The sequence below is a fragment of the Choloepus didactylus genome, chromosome 4 (genome assembly GCF_015220235.1).
Source record: "Choloepus didactylus isolate mChoDid1 chromosome 4, mChoDid1.pri, whole genome shotgun sequence".
Lineage (NCBI taxonomy): Eukaryota > Metazoa > Chordata > Mammalia > Pilosa > Megalonychidae > Choloepus > Choloepus didactylus.
The window spans coordinates 139234765-139253475 of NC_051310.1; the positions used below are offsets into that span (position 1 = coordinate 139234765).

At 37.8% G+C, this 18711-nt stretch overlaps 2 protein-coding genes across 12 annotated transcripts in view; both read left to right on the forward strand.

The window, feature by feature from the left end:
- TMEM87A (transmembrane protein 87A) overlaps window positions 1-4277 on the forward strand; it is a 62299-nt gene extending 58022 nt beyond the window's left edge. For 3 of the 8 annotated variants that reach the window (XM_037834212.1, XM_037834213.1, XM_037834214.1), the window contains one exon: window positions 1684-4276. In XM_037834212.1, coding sequence (XP_037690140.1) covers window positions 1684-1725 — 42 coding nt within the window. In that variant the 3' untranslated portion in view covers window positions 1726-4276. Of the gene's footprint in view, window positions 1-1683 lie in introns of all 8 variants that reach the window. The other 5 variants (XM_037834209.1, XM_037834217.1, XM_037834216.1 and 2 more) reach the window with 3 other exon arrangements.
- An 853-nt stretch (window positions 4278-5130) lies between these two features.
- Window positions 5131-18711, forward strand: part of VPS39 (VPS39 subunit of HOPS complex) — a 45324-nt gene continuing 31743 nt past the window's right edge. For 2 of the 4 annotated variants that reach the window (XM_037834222.1, XM_037834221.1), the window contains exons 1-4: window positions 5131-5376; window positions 13621-13686; window positions 17855-17887; window positions 18379-18443. In XM_037834222.1, the coding sequence (XP_037690150.1) occupies window positions 5304-5376; window positions 13621-13686; window positions 17855-17887; window positions 18379-18443 (237 nt within the window). In that variant the 5' untranslated portion in view covers window positions 5131-5303. The remainder of the gene's footprint in view (window positions 5377-13620; window positions 13687-17854; window positions 17888-18378; window positions 18444-18711) is intronic. The other 2 variants (XM_037834219.1, XM_037834220.1) reach the window with 2 other exon arrangements.

Below are 18711 nucleotides of genomic sequence, written 5' to 3' on the forward strand. Positions count from 1 at the left end.
ATGTACGGTTTGTATGACTGCATGGTATGTGAATATATATCAATAAAATTGAATTTAAAAAAAAATGTTTGTGCATTTCCCACTGGCCTGCTATGTGATACAGGAAACAGTGTCACATTTCCTTCACTATTGTATGCATTGAAATAATTTAAAACCCCTATCATTCAGAGTTAAACCTACCAATATAATATTTTGCTTTCTGTGGTATGTTCTGTAGTTCCCAGATCATCTTGTACTGATATATCTGTAGTACTTCTTTTGGGGCTCTCCTCTGCTAATTATTTTTGGTGCTTCCCTATGGCTTTAGCTCTATATTTCAGCCAGAGAGGGCTAATAGGTGAAACCCAATTGTGCTATTCCTGGAAATACAGGTTTACTGTACTACTTTTAGCGGCACTGACTTTACCCATCTGTTCATATTTTCCTGCATGAAAAAGCTATGCAAGACTTTGCAAGTATACCCAGTAACTATAAAGTCCTTTCTTTTTTAAAACTGTAAAATAACTTAAATGAATTACAATAGAATCAAGTTACATAAAAGACCAGGAGTGAAAACATCATCAGATTCTTTAACAGTAAATTTGGAAATTAGAAAATAATAGAACAATGTTTTTGAATTGTGAGGAAACTTATTTTCAGCCTGAAAACTATTTCAATATGAGGGTAAAATAAAGATGTTTTCACACAGGAAAAAAAAAATCTTAGAAATTGATGTCCTCTGTGTACTTTCTCAGGAAAATAGTGGAAAATGTTCTCTACAAAACTGAGGAAATCAACTAAGAAATAAGAATGCTTGAGACCTAGGAAATAAAGGATCCAACACAAGACAGAGGCAAGGATAATTCTGAAGGTGGCAATATAAGAAACTCCAAGGGTTGACAGCTGTGTGACAGCTTTGACGACCAACCATCTAGAATGGAGCAGGAAAAGAGAGTTTAAGGAGGGGTATTTGTAAGAAAAAGTGGGAAGGATACATTATCTGATATGATTAATCAGATTGAAAAGGGATTTACATTTCAGTTGGAGTTTGGGATAAATCTGTGCATAGGTACTTAGCAAAAGAATAAATGGAAAAATGAAAAAATTAATTGTAAGGTTAAAAATAGGACAAGAAAGGAAATGGTAGTGCGTATAATTTTGTTAATGGAAAAAATACTGTAAATACTATTTTATAATCAAATGTGATTTTAATAAGTATATATTTCATTGTAAGGGTATACCATCCATTTGTTTATACAGTCCTGTATTTTTGGACACTTACTTCTTTCTCATATTTTTCTGTAATGCTGACTGAGTGTTTCAGTGAATATGCTTGTGGCTATATTTTTGCCCATATCCTTAATGATATCTTCAATTTAAATTCTTCAATCAGAGGAGGTACACATTTTTACTTAAGCTCAATTTTAAATAAATATTTGTCACATTATCCTAATTGACTCTAAAATATACAATTCCATTTGATTTGTGGTTTGATGTCCAGAGGCTTAAGAGATTTTGATTCAGTTGTCTTGTGTGGGGCCTGGGCATCTGTATGTTTCAAAATCTTCATAAATGGTTAGGAACCATTGCTCTAAATATTTAATTAACCTAAATACATACTTCTGGAAAATGTGTGTGGAAGATATTTGGAATGTAGATGGTTTTAAATTAATATACTTAGAAGTAACCTTTTCTTTCTTCCAGGAACGAATGATTACACACTTTGAAAGGTCCAAAATGGAGTAAAGATTGGGGATATTTGCAGTTGAAGATGGCTAATATCAGGGAAGAGATCAGCTTCTGTGTCAGGTTTCTACGACTGTTCCACGGAGTTAAAGGAGGCAATGACATCCTGATCTGTTCCTTGATCATTTGCATTGGAGCTGGCGAGAGATGTCAGAACAAGGAGAACATTGTTGAAAACAAGTTCATAGGATGAGAAAAACCTACAAGTTTCCTATATACAGCATTGATGCCTCTTTCCCTCTCATACTCTGACATGGATGTTTATGCAACTTACGTGTGTTGTTCCTGAACCTTCTATAATGTTTCAGTTGTTTAATCTGTCAAACTAAAAAATTTAACATCTTCTAAAGGACGATGACATCAAGACCATAATATGTAATCTCCAGGAGCAACTGCCTATGATTTTTATTTATTTAGGGAGTTTAGTAGGTGATAGGAGGAAATTGTTAATTGTCTTTTCAGTTTCCTGGCAAGCCAGGGTTTACAACTTGCAGAGGTAGTTTTCAGAATAAAGGGCCCTTCTGAGTTAAAGAGCCATGTTTCTAACAGTGATTAAAAGAAGAAAAGAGAGCGAGACAGAGAAAGTGTTACAGTGTGATTCAGATGATCTTAAAAAAGCAAAATCAAGTGCAATTTTGTTTACAAATGGTGTATATTAAAGATTTTTCTATTTCAGATGTAATTTAGAGAGAAATATTAGCTTAACTCTTTCGACATCTGCTATTGTGACACATCCCATTGCTGGCAATGTGGTGCAAGTGCACACTCCAGGACTTTTAACTACTGTTTTGTAAGCCTCCAAGGGCAGCACTGTGGTGTCGTAGGCAATGCCATTCACTGTAGGTCCAGAGAGGCACTCCCATCTAGGTGCTTATGAGTGAGCACCCTGCTAGAGGGACTGTAATGCTTTAGAAATGGGAACTTACTACAAAGGAAACAGGTCTTTCTGGCTTAATTTAAAATTATCCCTGCATAAGATGGTGTGGAGGCCCTGGACTGCTGCTCATTCTGTAGGATTGACTGTCCTCGTAGATAGTGTTGGTTAATAAACTGTTTATAAGAGGCATCACAAGGTGATGGGATTCATTTGAAACATTGTATTTCTGTTTTAATGGTTTTATCCAGTTTTGGCTTCCCAAGATTTTTGTTCTACATAAAAAGTTCATGCCACTTTTTAATATAAAAAATTTTAACAAAATGATATTTTTTCTCATTTTTTTCACACTATTCTCTAACGATCCTTCTTTCTCCCAAATTCCTTCTTGAGGAAATTTTCCTTCCATGACTTTTATTCTAGGTAGTCCTATTTTCCGTAGAATCCAATGACCGACAACATTAACTAATGTCCTAACTCATACTCTAGTGAAAGTGTTAACATTTTATGTAGCATTTCTCTATAACTTTCTGTTTGATGGTTATTTTTTAAAAAAGTCACCTAGGTTATATCTCTAAGGAACAAACAGTGTGAAGAACTGACTGTATTCTCAGCCAAAGGCTGGTGTTATTGTCATGTATACTTCTGCTGTTGCATATTCTAACTTAGCAAGTGAATAATAGTTATAATGCCATAGGAGAGTTGGTTCAAATATTTTTTGAGGCTGGTAAATGTTGACTTGAGACTAGGAAAAAAACCTACTATGTCAAATAGGTTTGAATGGTACAACTTCTATAGTTTTCTCTCAGGGCATTCTTATGGATATAGCGTCGTATCACTTCTTAGGACAGGTTCAGAAGGAATTTATAGTCTCACTTTGACCTATTACCTTCGAGTTTACATTGTTTACATAGGTCTTGGCTTTTGAGCCTGGAACTAAAAGGTGTTAGGCTTTCTTCCAGAACAGTAGCTGGCAATTCTAAATTTTCAAGAAGGCGATCAACTATGATGAAAATCAGCCATAACAAGATTTGTTTAGCATTCTCTGCCTTTCTCACTACTTGAAAATATGTTATTTGATTCTCACAAACAGTATTTGGTAATGATGGGATAGGTATTCCTGATGTACAGATAAAGAAACTGACATTGTGTACAAATAAAGTGCACCAGTACCGGTTTTCTGACTTCATATCATAGACTACCACCCTTTTTTCTTTTCACATTTTGCTTTAATCCCAAATGCTTAATTTTGTCTTGTGCCTGCCGTTTTCTTCAGGGGAAATTGCCAGTTACAGATCATTCTTGCAGCTCAGACTTAGTTTTGTTGTTGTTGTGCTTGTTTCCTTAAGTCTCCAGGGGGAATACCTCATACTGCACAGGACCAATAGGAGGAAAGAGCTATGTCCCTTACCATCTTAAAAGGACTATCAGGATGTAAGACAAAGCTTGAGAGTCAAACTGGTGAGAATAGGAAGAGCAATTTAAAAAGCGGTTTATGTTACTGAATCCCAAGGGTTACTGAATCAACTCTTGTTACTCAAAATGTGATCCAAAGACCAGTAGCATCAAAAACACCTGAGAGCTTGTTAGAATTGCTCAGTGAGGGCCTTACCCTGAGCCTCCTCAATCAATCTACAGTTTAACAAGATCTCCAGGTGATTTGTATGCACATTAAACTCTGAGAAGCATTGGCATAAAACATTGGCTCTTGACTGGAGTTATTTTGTCCCCCAGCAATATTTTAGTGTCTGGAAAAATTTTCAGTTGTTGTAACTCGAGGGAGGATGTTATTGATATCTAGTGGATAGAGGCTAAGTTGCTGCTAAACGTCCTACAATGCACAGAAAAGCCCCTCACAACAAAGAATTATCTTGCCCTAAATGTCAGTAGTGCTGTATTTGAGAAACCCTGGCCTAGAACAGTAGTTCTCAAGATTTAGAGGGCATGCTTTCACCTTAGTGATTTATAAAACACCAATTACTGGACTCCCATTCCAGAGACTTTAATACAGTAGGGCTAGAATGAGGCCTGGAACTGAATTTCTGGCAAGTTTCCAGATGATGCTTGTTTACAGAGACCACACTTTGAGAACCACTGGCCTAGAACAACGTTGAAAATACATGGTAAGGTACTTAACCTAGTTGGGATAATAATGGAAATACTAACAGTTACCATTTATTGAATGCTTAGTGTCAAGCATTGCCAAGCGCTTACAACACTAGGTAGAAGGTAATTGACATTACCGTCATTTTGCGGGTAAGGACTTGAGAGACCAATTTCCCAAGACATCTGCTTTCCTAAATGGCACCTCTCCATCCCAGGTCTGGCTGACGCCAAAGCTCACGCCACATTACCTAAAACAGTTCTAATATTAAAATCTCTGGTCCTCCTTATTAAACCCATGGGTAATAGGGCCTACGAGGGAGGAGCTCTGGGTCTAAAGGAGAAGGTAATCCAGAACCAGTTCGTGTTTTGACGGTCCATTGGAGCCAGGGCGGAAGGGGAGAGGCTTCGGCGGCGGAAGGGGCGGGCTTAACCTAGCAGGAAATCCGGATTGATGTCTGCTCTGTTGCTGAAGGCCTTTTAGCTGTCGGGGGATCCCTGGCCGGATCCGGGTCTACCCTACCTGGGCCTGGTGTCCGCCTCTAGCCCGGCCCGACCCCCACGGGGTGAGGCGGCTGCGGCGCCGACTCTTCTCGCCGCCATGCATGACGCCTTCGAGCCAGTGCCTATTCTAGAAAAGCTGCCTCTGCAAATCGACTGTCTGGCTGCTTGGGGTGAGCCAAGGAGCCATGGCGCGGTAGTGGGGTCAGCGCGGGAGCGGTCCAGACCTTTAGCGATACTGCGAAAGTGGTTTCAGGCGTCTGGCTATGTGGGCTCCGGTCGAACTCTGTCCGAGAGGGGCCTGGGATGAGGGATGGCGGAGAAATGAGCACAAGCTGTAGACAGCGAGAGCGGTGGGACTGCTTGGGAGGTCCCTCAGGGACCCAGGCATTTTAGAGACGTTCCACATGCCCTTGCAGAGTGGAGCTTTCCTTCTTAATGGTGCTCAGCTTTGGCCCATTTCGATTTCCAAGAAGTCTTCAGTTTGGAGGGACAGTGCATTGGGAAGTTCTCAGCCTGTCAGGGGCCTGGACTTATCCAGATAGTTGTATTGTTTCTAGGTGAAAGGCGACACTGTTTTTGTTATTGTTGTTTTGGTCGCGGAACAAATTACCACCATGTGCGTTTTATCCCTCTCTTAGTAAAAGATCATGGTTCACTTCACATTCCTGTGGGTAACTCACGTTAGTCTTAATCTAGGCAAGTGGTTGATTACTTTATATCCAAAGTGCCCAAGTTTCCTAACTCTGTAGGTAGGACATCATTCCGCAGTCATGAGACTCAGCCTATAAAAACTTGCATAATCCTTTTGGGATTAACCAGTGCAGAAAGCAGGATCAGGCATCTCTTGTGTGCTCTGGTATACAAATGAAGGTTTCAGGGGTCCAAACCTTGATTTTTAATTATCAACACTGTTCTCTTACTGTGTTCTTATCTATGAATGGTTGTGTCTGTTACAGCCATCAAGACCAGAAATAATTTAAATCTTTCCTGTCAGTGTCCAAGTCCTAGAAGAGAAGGACCTTAAAAAAGAAACTCTGAACCCTTAGTGGGATTCTATACTGAGTTAGGAACCTACAGTAGACCTGGTGGAAGCTAGGTGGTGGCTGGCATCCCTCTGCATCATCTGTTGACAGTGCCACTCAGTCATACTCTTCTGTTGGATTTTTCCCCGCATATCTTCATGTTAGTTTTGCCCCTATCTTCAGCAGCCTTAAGAGTCTTTAAAATCAGATCTCCACAGTAAGCTGTCCTGGTCTTTTGGGTTAAGGAGAGAATCCTGCTTCCTCTAGACATCTCAAGAAAACCTTCATTTCCTGTCATTAAGTGTTCTCAGTAAAAATTAGAAATAAATAGAGCAGAAAAAGAAATAAAATGAAAGACCTGACATTATAGAAAGAGATTTATTCCTCCATTCCTTCATCAGATATGTATTTCGTGCCTACATGGACCCATCTCTGCTTGAACAGGGATACAAAGATGAATAGGAGACAATAACTGTGCTCCTGGAACACACATTGGGGGACACAGGTATATGAACAGATTATGATACATGATAAATGGTACTAGAGATATGTGCAGCCTGTTTTGGTAGCACAGAGAAGGGGCACCCGACTCACCTTAGGACATATGCTTCTGAAAAGGAGTGATGCAGCTGCTTAGGACACTTGGCTTGGCTTATCAAATTCCTGATGTGTATATAGGAAATTCTCCCCTAAAATTGCTGCACTACTCAGTACCTTCACACCAATACCCTATGGGGCCATTATTACAGCTATCTCTTAGCCTCTCTCACCAACTCCCCTACATCACAGTAATGATTTCCTGTGTATGTTTTTCAGGAACACAGTTTTGAAATGGCAGGTAGCTTTTGGCCTTCCTTGATCTCTCACCAAACGAGAAATACCCTTTGCCTCCTAGGGTGCTGTGGTTGGTATTGGGCTTCAACAGGCCATTTACTGCCTCCTACCTGTGAACTGCTTTATTTTTAGACTCGAGCAGCAACAAACATTGCTATTTCTAGTCATCACCCCTGTTGTCTAGTTGCACCCTTAGATGGAAAGTTCAGCCAGGAATCTCCAAGAGCCAGGTCATGGAGAGTCAGACAATATTTGAGCGCAAACACTCCTTAGAGTGGGAGATGGAAATGAGGAGCACACCAAACTCCAGACTTGTATAAAGCCAACTGCCTTTTCAGCATCTTCATTTAGATGTCTAGTAGCATGTCCAAAATGGAATTCTTGATTCTACTTCCCCCCAAAACTGTTTCTCCCCCAGTATTCCCACATCTCAGGAAATGGCATTTCTACTTACCCAGTTGGCTCAAGCTGAAAAGCCTTGGACTTATTCTTGACTTCTCTCATTCCAAGAGAAAATCCTGTCTGCTCCACCTTGAAAATAAATCTAGAATCCAGTCACTTCTTTCCATCTCCATTAATGCTACTCTCAACAAAGTCATCCTTATCTCTCACTTGAATTACTGATCTCCTGTGCCTTCTAATCGATCACCCTGTGTTTGCCTTTGTGCTGTTTTCACTTTTTTATCCACACAGGGATAGAGCGATCCTTTAAAACTTAAATCTGATCACATCTTTCCTCTGCTCAAGACCCTCCAGGGCTTCACATCACAACTAGGATAAATTCCAAAGTCATTAGCATGGCTGACAATGCCTGGTGTGATCTGGCGTCCCTGAATTTACTTCCTATGCTGTTAACCCTTGCTCCTTTTGGTACCAGACACACAGTCTTCCTTGCTGTTTCATGAACACAGAAAGCACAAAGCTACCCCAGAGCCTTTGCACTTGCTCTTTCCTCTGCCTGGCACTCTCTTCCTCTAGATAACTACATGGTTCACCCCTCACTCTTCATGCAGGTCTCTGCTGAAATGTTACCTAAATCAGTGAGACCTTCCCTAACTATCCTATATAAGAGAGAATGCCACATCCACCAACGCTCTATTCCTTTCTTCAGCCATTATTTTTCTTCTTACCATGGATCACCACCTAATGTTATTTCATATATTTAATTATTTATGGTCTCTCTCACTCCACATTAGAATGTAAGTTCTTCAGAGCAGGAACTTTATTTTGTACATTATTGTTATCTGCAGTGCCTAGAACAGTTCTTCCTTCATAGTGGGTATTCATTAAATATTTGTTTAATTAATGAATGAATAATGATATTAATAGTAATAATAGTGATAGTAATAACAGTAACTCCATTTTACAGAAGAAAAACCTGAGGCTTAGAGAATTTAATTTTTCCGAGGTCTCATATCCAGTAAACCGTGTCTGATTCTAGAGCTTAGTTCCCAATCTCTAATGTATATCAGAGCCTGTAAAAAGTGCAGATTTTTTTTCTGTGTGTGTGTATGTTTATATTGTGTGTATACGATATTTCTTATATTTTCAAAAGAAGCAATGGAGGGATAAACCAAATGGATAAGCCAGTGGAAGGATAAACTAAAAATTACTCAAATGACAGTCTAAAGGAGAAAGGAGGGATCGGGGTGGAATGTACAAGGAAGGAAGCTAGACTTCTTATAGCTTTTGTTTTGGAACTAACTGAATGTTTCATATAACTAAAAACAATGAAAATTAAACTTGAAAATGTAGATTTCACTCCAGAGTCATTGAATCACAATCTCTGGGAGCAGTGCCCAGGAACTTGCATTTTTTCATAAGGTGCAGTGATTCTGATGCATGGGCTCGTGCTTTGAGAATAACTGTTCTTTGTCATATGACGCAAAGAAGGGAAGTGACCAGGGCCTTATTCATCTCTGCGTTCTCTGCAGTGGCCAACATTGGGCCAGGAATGAAATGGTTTATTTCATGGGTTATTTCATGTTGCATTGTTGGATGAGCTTTATTAGGTTGATTATGAGTAGGACGGTCCACCCTTACTTCCCAGGAGGGATCACATCCAACCCTGTGCTCAGGATTAGGCCACCAGAAATTTTCTTGACTTCATTCTGTGCGTGTTACCCATTTGTGGAGTGTTCCACATACTGATATGAAGCTTTGTCCATTCTGCAGGCTTGTCCTTCTCTGTGCTGTGCATGTACATCTATGTTATATGATGACATGTCTTAGAGAGTAGAGGACCCAAAAGTTCCCACTGACTTCCATAACCAAATCAAACCCCTTCGAGGTTCTGTGCCATTAGTACATATGAATGACACACTGTTTTTCCTTACACGATTGAAGATCAGGAATGAGTATGTGTGTGGTAATTGTTTTAAATACTCTGTATCTGTAATAAATACCTTTTTCCTCAGCACCACCAATGAGAGCTTGAGGAGGATCCAAAAAAAAATGTACAAGTTTAACATGTATTTTTTTAATTTCAATGAATCTAATCTATCTGATTCCCTTTTATGACCTAGTACAGTAGACATTTGGTAATACAGATGTTGACAAACATTTCAATAAAAATGGAAAATAGACTGAATCTCCTGCTTAAGAGTTTGACTGCATTTTTTTGGTAGTGCACTCTCAAGAGGATATTTTTAAGTCTGAGTGTGACAGCCTCAGAGATATGTTGTAAGATCACTGACGAAGTGGGAGAATGTACAGGGAGAGACCAGTGGGGAGGCTGTCCCAGGGGTCCATTGAGAGATTAAGGGAGGGGACTGTTCCATGCAGAGGTAAAATTGATAGATCTTGGCAGATTTGGGAAGAAGCTGAGGTTGTTAAAAGAGATAGAGAAAAACAGGAACTGGAAGTGGATTGGGCAGAGTGCAGAGGAAAGGATGGAGAAGATGGTGAACTTTATGTTGGCTTTTTTTTTTATTATGGATTTTTGTGTATTGCTATAAGTGAAAAATTTTTAATTTCCACTTCATTTTGTTTTATATGAAATATCATTGGGTGTCTTAAAAATCAACTTTAATATTGCCAACTGCTCAATATGATGATATCTATAAATAGAGTTCTAAATATATCATTTTAAAAGAAAACATTGGGAACTGAATTTTTTTTTCATGTTCTTCTCAAACATAAATCTTTAGCAGTCCTTTGGAGCTAGTGTTATTTCTGACTTCCACTTATGTCATTAAATGCACACAGTGTCATCTGGCGGTTCCTTAGAAAACTAGATATTGAGTTACCCTTCAATCCAGCAGTTTCATTCCAGAAGATCTGAAAGCAGTGACACAAACAGATATTTGTGCACCAATGTTCATAGCAGCATTATTCACAATTGCCAAGAGATGGAAACAATGCAGATGTCCTTCAACAGACAAGTGGATAAATAAAGTGTGGTAAATACACATGATGGAATACTATGCGGCAATAAGAAGGAATGAGGCAGTGAAACATACGTGAAACATGGGTGAACCTTGAGGACATAATGCTGAGTGAAATAAGCCAGGCAGAAAAGAGAGATATTGTATGTTACCACTAATGTGAACTTGGTGAAAAATGTAAAACAAATGTTTTATATTATAGAATGTAGAGGACCTAGCAATAGGCAGCAAATAGTGAAGGGGGAACAATAATCTAATAAGAACAGATAAGTTATAGAGGTTAATCTTAATGTTATGGGAACAGCTATGGTTTGTTAATTTTTGGGGGTATGGTAGGAACATGTTAGAAGCAATGTAGCTATTTCAGGTTATTTGTTTTTCTTCTTCCTTTGTTTGGTTATAGTTGATTTTCTTGGGGTAGGGTAGGAACATGTTGGAAGCAATGTAGTTATTTTAGGTTATTTGTATTTCTTATTCCTTTGTTTTAGTTTTGTTTGAAATTTTTTTTTTTAATAAGTAAAGTTTTTTGATTATTTTTGGGGAAAAAAAACACACACCTCTTACCTCCTTTAAAATAAAATAAAATAAAAGAGAATCACTATCTTTTTTGGTACACTAAGCATATCAACCCAGAGAAATTTTCCTAATGAAGATCCTGACCTGTTTTTATAAATGTAACTACCGCCTTTCAGACAACCTCTGGCCAAGACCCACTCTTGACATGGGATGCTGTTCTGGTTTGCTATAGCTGCCTAAATGCAAAATACCAGAAATGGATTGGCTTTTACAATGGGGCTTTATTAGTTCACAAATTTACAGTTCTAAGGCCATGAAAGTGTCCAAATTAAGGCATCAAGGGGTAGATACCTTCTCTGAGGAAAAACCAGTGGCATCCGGGGTTCCTCTGCGACATGGGAAGGCACATGATTGGCTCTGCTAAACCTTCTTTCCTGGGTTTAGCTTCTGGTTTCAGTTGCTTTCTCCCAGATGTCTCTGGACTTCTGTCTTAGCTTCTCTCTCTCAGTTCGTGTGCATCTTTGCTTGTTTCTCCCAGGGTGTTTCTCTCTAAGCGTCTGGGGGTCCTCTCTTCTCTGGGGCAAACTGAATTTCATCTCTTAGCTTCTCTCCTGGTTCTGGTTTCAACAGCTTTTTCCAAAAGGTCTCTGGGCATTTTCTCTTTAAGTATCTCTCAGTTCTCTTCAACATATCTTTGCCTTTTATCCTCTCATAGAGGATGCCAGTAAATTAATTAAGACCCACCTTGAATGGGTAGGGTCACATCTCCATGGAAATAATCTAATCAAAAGGTCTCACCCACAATTGGGTGGGTCACATCTCCATGGAGCAACCTAATCAAAAGATCCCACCCACAACAAGTGTTATGTGGGGTGCATAATAGATTCAAAACAACACAGATGCCTTAGTAAGTGCATCACAGCATGTGGTTATGACTCAGACTGAGAATGAATCTAGACACTTATTTATACCCTAGGCCTCAATTTCCTCATTTATAAAATGAAGATTAACAAAAAAGACCTACCCCAAAGGATAGTTGTAAGGATTAAGTAAAATAACATGATATGTGTTTAGCACTTTCTGCAACACAATGCTTGCTCAGTAAAGGTTAGCTATTTGTACCATTATCCAATATTTTGTTTTACAGTGGATTAGGAGAGTTTGAAAAGAATGAGTAACCTTTATATTTCATCATCAGAAGTTGAAGAAGTATCTGTACATGCTTAACTTCCCTTAATGATTTAATATTGATGTGTAAAGGTAATTATTTAAACCCTTTCTGAACATCTTTATTTTTAGCCTAGACCAGGGCTTTCCAAAATGTAGTCCCTAAACCAGCAGCAGTAGCATCGCCCATAAACTTGTTAGAAATACAAATTCTTGGGGACCTACTGAAACAGAAATTATGGGTGGGGCCCAGCAATCTGTTTTAACAAACCCTCACATAATTCTGATATACCCCAAAGTTTAAGAACCACTGGCCTAGACTATCTTCTTATTTTTTTTATAAGACCTTTATTGAGATATAATTTACACACCATACAGTTCACCAAAAGTATATGCTTGGGTGATTTTCACTACATCCACAGAGTTGTGCAGCTACCACCACAATCAATATTAGAACATTTTCATTACCCCAGAGAGAAATCCTGTACATATCTGTTACCTTTCACTCCTTATTTACTCCCAAACTTCCCAGCCCTGGGCTTTCTGTCTCTATGGATTTGCTTATTCTAGACATTTCATTTTAATAGAATTATACACTACATAGCTGTTTGTGTCTGGGTCCTTCACTCAGCATAATGTTTTTAGGTTCATCCATTTGTAGCATGTGTCAGTACTTCATTCCTTTTACAGCTGAATAATACTCTATCATATGGCTGTACCGCGTCGTTTTTATCCATCAGTAGATGGACATTTGGGTTGTTTCCACTTTTTGGCTATGATAAATAATGCTGCTCTGAGCATTAGTGTACAAATTTTGTGTGGACACTTGTTTTCATTTTTCTTGGATATATACCTACAAGTGGAATTGCTGGTCCATATGGTAACTATGTTTAACCTTTTGAGGAACTGCCACACTATTTTTCAAAGTGGCTGCATGATTTTTCATTCCTACCAGAAATTTCTCCAAATCCTCATCAACCATTGATGTTACCTGCTAGAACATCTTTTGAGATAATGAATTCTGTAAGCTTAATATCCTGTGGCATTTCTTATTTTCCCTAAAGTTAAATCATTAAACCTTCAAGAAATGTCCCTTAGCTGTTATTTCTGAGATTCGGTACTAATTTCATGTTTATACTGTCTGTTTATTCATTTTATGATTTCATAAACTTCTAACATTATTTTTAGCTGCTTCCTTAGAACTATATATATATATTCTTCTTAATAAAGAAGCCCTTGTATTGTTAAATTAGATCAGGGGACGTTTTTAATCCTGTAAAATGTCTAGCCTAGTGATTGTTTACCAATTTTTTTAATTGGTGGATTCCAAACCATTTCTTGAATACATGCATTCCTTTGGTTTGTAAAACACATGCCATCAAAAGCAACTCATTTCCTTGATCCTTTGATTTCCAATTACAAGTACCAGCTAAAGAAATAGGGTTTATTCAGGCTGATTGGCCTTTTTCACAGCTATTTTCTTTTCCAGAGGAATGGCTTCTTGTTGGGACCAAACAAGGACATCTTCTTCTCTACAGGATTCGAAAAGACATTGGTGAGTAGCAGACTTCCCAGAACTAAGAAAGAGGTGGCATATAGCTCATGAAAAAGAAAAAAATTTTTGATAGTCAAACTAATATACAACTGTAAAATGAGTGATTCCTGATTAAAAGAGTGATCAGGGGTGAAGGGTTGTGCAGTTGGAAGATGGGGAGAAATCAGTGAGATTATCTAGGGTTGTTGTTGTTGTTGTTGTTTCTCTCTTCAAACTGTATTCCCCTATCCCTGTCTGGGAGGTGGGGCTGCATGTGCTCCCCTCATCATTTCTTGGAGATTCAATGCCAGTAAAGAAATATTGCTGATGGAAATATGATTCCTGTGTAAAGGGTGTAGCAGGAGAGAAAAAAATTAAGAACCATTGATTTAAAGGATCTTGTTAATTTATGAGGGGTAGACTGGAAATGAGAAGCCCTGGCTTTGAGTCCCAGCTTCACTTCTCCTTGGCCAGTTTCCTTTTCTATAAGCTGCCTTGCCTGTCTCACAAAGTTGTTGGGGTCAGATGCACTATCGTGCTTGAAAGAACTTTGAAAAGTAAAGCTCTAATCAAATGTAATATTGTCAATAATAATGTAGTATGATGTCTAAAAGTATTTGAAATTTATTCTGTTAAAGAATGTCCTCTATATGGGGAAAAGGTACCTCATTCCCTTTTCCTAATTTTCTCTCTGTGCTCTTTTATGAAAAATTGATGTGTTTAGATATTATGCCCTAGAGCCCGAGAGTCTATGACAGTCTGCTGTTAGTGTCAGAGTAGGTTAGTAGTAGCTTGAAGCATATGAAATTTCCATTATTTGACAATATTAGACCTACAAAAAGAGCCATTTCATAGCTTTCAACCTAATATATAACTTTCCATAGTAAGTAACTTAAGGTAAGACTGGAGATAGAACTCTTTTCTTTGGAACCTGGAACAAGGGTAACAGTGGGAAAAAGAAAATCCTACTGGTGCAATAGGAAAAGAGGAAGGCACGGTCGTCAGGTTCTAGTGGTTGGGTAGGAAGAGAAACCAGAGAACAAAACAGAAGTTTCCTTTCATTTCTAAGTTTTTAACTTTCCTTTAAATCAGGGGTCAGCAAACTTGTTCTGAAAAGGGCCAAATAGTAAATATTTTAGGCTTTGTGGGCCAGAAGATCTTTGTCTCAACCACCCAGTTCTGCTGTTGAAGCATGAAAGCAGCCATAGGCAGAGTGTAAATGAATGGGTGTGGCTGCGTTCCAATAAAGCTCTAAGCTCTATTTACAAAAACCAATGGAAGGCTGAATCTGGCCCATGGGCAGTAGTTTGTTGATCCCTGCTTTAAATCTTCAGTTCTCAGAGATAGATTTTTTGCATTCTGTGACATCTACCCAGTATATAATTTAAAAGTTAACCTTGACTTGCATTTTATTCAGCATTCAATAACTGTTTTTGTTTTGTTTTGTTTTTTTACTGTAGTATGGGCTCAGATACAGTTTAGACAAGGGGATAAGAGACCATAATATTCTTCACCCCATTCTTCACCCCTAATAGTTGAGAATCAGTTATCTGTGCCATCAAATACTAAATACTACAAGTGCAGTGAAACTTGTTTAATTCATAATTTCTATGCAAGTGGTGACAAATTGAAAATTATACGCCATTTTCAGCACAGTATAGACTCAAACTGGTAATCTTAGTTTTAATCTGATTTAGAATCCTGGTGGTGACTGTTCCTTGACCTGTGCTCTATTCACTATGTGACTTTTGACAAGTTAGTTAATCTTTCTGGGCCTTGGTTTCCCCATAGGTAAACTTGAATAGCTGTACTAACCAGCCTTAGACAATTAGAAAATCAAACTCTGATTTGAAACTTCACTTCTTTCTGTACCGTTAGAGAGCACTTCAGTTCTGGCTTGGTCCTGGCCTGGTATGGGCCAGAAATAGACTTGGACCTCCATGTATCAGCTCTAGATCTAATTCAGTTTTTAAATTTGAGATATTCAAATCTAGGTAGGGTTGTGACTAGATTTTGTTTCTGAGGAAAGGGAGGGGTTGGTAAGGTGTCATGGAAAGACTGGGATTTAGGGGACCTGGGTTCTGATCTGATCTGAGCCATTTTCCGTGATCTCAAAAAATGTTTCTAAATCTCACTGTACTCACATCTTAAACAAAGTGATTAGCTTGCTTAATGTCTGAAGCCTTAACAATGTTAGGTTTATTTCAGTGGTGTAGCTCCCCTAGAGCAGCTGTTTGCAAACTGTGGTCTAGGACCACTGAGGGTCCCCAAGATCCTTTAAGAGGATATACAAAGTCAAAACTAAATTCACAAATTTGTTTTTTTCACAGGATTGACATTTTCACTGATGGTGTAAAAGTAATGGTGGTCAAAACTGCGGCCTCCTTTGCATAAATCAAGGCAGTTATTTCACACTGTAGTAGTAGTCATTGTGTTATTCTCCTCCATACACTCATGGTGTGATTTTTTTAAAAGCCTGTTTCATTTAAGAATGTTCTTAGTGACTCAGTAAAAATTGTCAATTTTATTAAAACTTGATCCTCAAGAACACATTTTTAATAATCTCTGTGATATAATGTGAAGTACACATAAAGCACTTCTGCTGTGTAGCCAGGTATAAAGTATATCTAGTTATCTCTTGGAAAAACACTTGTAAGATTGTCTGAGTTACAGGCTGAACTAGCTGTGTTTTTTATGGAACACCATTTTTACTTGAAAGAATGACTAACAGACAAACTCTGGTTTTTGAGACTTGAGCATTTGGCAGACAATTTCTCAAAAAAATGGACAAAGGGAGCCTGTCATTTCAAAGGAAAAAACTGGCAGTATCTGTTGCTAATGATAAAATTAGAGCTTTCAGGAGAAAATTAGAATTGCAGTAAACTTGGATCCATCCTCATAAGCTTGACAGCTTTTCAGTACTCACAAATTTTTCTGATGGGATTGGGGATGATAATAATGAATTATTTCTTTTATAATCTGTAATGAAATGTACCAACATTTGTAAAATCTGCTATAGTTTAGAGAGCCAGTACTTTCCAAATGACCAATGCCTGAAGTTTCTAAATCATACATAAGTAAAAGAGCCTCCCAAAGAACAAGAAAGATTATTGGATTTTAATGTAACAGAATATAAAAAAATTCATCAATAGGTCTCAAATTCCATAATGCAAAACACTCCACTTGTCAAGTTTTAGTATTAGTATCAAAGAAGAATATCCACAATTATCTGAAAAGGCTGTTAAATTACTACTCCCTTTTCTAACTATGTATATCCATGTGCGGACAGATTTTTGTCATGTACTTCAACTAAAATAAAGTATCACAACAGATTAAATGCAGATGTCTTGAGCTACCTTCTATTAAGCAAGCCAAAAGAGATTCAGTAAAAAATGTAAAACAGTACCATTTTTCTCACTAATTTTTTTGAAAAATCGTTATTTTTCATTAGAATATGTTATTTATACTAATATATAATAACTTTTTAGTGTTATTTTTAAATGACTTAATAAATACATATTTTTAAAACGTCTCAATTTTAATTTCTAATATGGAAAATATTGCTATAACCCACATAGACGTTATTTGGGGTCCTCAATAATTTTTCAGATTATAAAGGAGCCCTAAGACCAAAAAAATTTAAGAATTTCTGCCCTAGATAATTCTGCTTATAAATAGAATTGGTAGATGTAATAAAGAAAGCCCTTTTGAAATAGAGAACTCTTTATCAAGCAGGAAGTGGCTAAATTATTTTTTTTCTTGTTGTGAAATATAACAGTAGAATACCAGGACACATTTCTCAGTCTCCCCTTCAACGAGACTCTCTCTCTCACCAGCTGCTAACTAACTGCTTGACACATTGTTTCCCTCGAATATGAAATTAGAATAATAATACCTACTTCTCAGGCTAGTCATGAGAGCTACTGAAAAAAAAAAAAAAAATATATATATATATATATATATATATATATACACACACACACACCCACACACACACATTTTTATACTCAGAACATACATCTACTTATCGCTTAGTTAAATGATAGCTACTGATATTATGATAATTATTCTTCTTGGCTCTTTGGTGACTTGATACTGAATGGTTTTGTCATCCCTAGTGAGGCTGGATTATAATTAGATTTCCGTATGTTTTTATGGTATATAACTTTTCTCCCCTTTTTTGCAACAGTGCCAGCAGATGTAGCCTCACCTGAAAGTGGCAGTAAGTGTAGATGCATTAAATTGCTTTAGCTCTGGGGCTGGTGATGAGTGATTGCTCTTTCCCACGATGCAGTAATAGGGTAGCTGCTGGGATTTAGTTGGTTTAGATCTGAGGACGCTTTGGGCTGGGTTTCATTGCTTGGGCTTTTATATTTGAATATTACTTTTTACACTCTTCCCTGTGAGACACCTTGCCAAGGTATCTTTTTTAGGGTAAGATCTTCTGACTCACAAGTACCTTGCAGCTTCAGTAAACTTCTGTGGTGTGATCCTTTTTGCTGATGCCAAGTGAAGGTGCATGTTCTGATATTGGAGTTGAAAGCAACTTACTATGCTCTATAAAGACAGTCAGCCCTTGATCTCTGACTTCTAGCCGTTTAGGAATTTTTAAACATTCTTGTAGGAAAGCAATATGAGGCAGCATTTTTTGTTGTAATTGATTTTATATGTATCCCTGTGTTTCCAACTGACTCTTTCTTTCTTTTCCAATAGGTTGCAACAGGTTTGAAGTAACACTAGAGAAATCCAATAAGAACTTCTCAAAAAAAATTCAGCAGGTAGGTAGTGATGGTGATCACTATGAGAATATTTGGTTCATGAGATCCTATCAAAGTCAGAACTTTGGTAATGTTATTTATTAGAACTTTGAATCCTCTGCTCTCTGTACTTCCATTTATGCTCATGAATCTCTCTCCATACATCGTGTGCCTGATCACAAGTAGAGCTATGATTGCACATAAAAGTAAGTCAGATCCCTGTAATTGGTATAGGCTCTTCAGTCTCCTTATAGTACTATAATTAAATGAACTTTGGCTAAACTTTGTT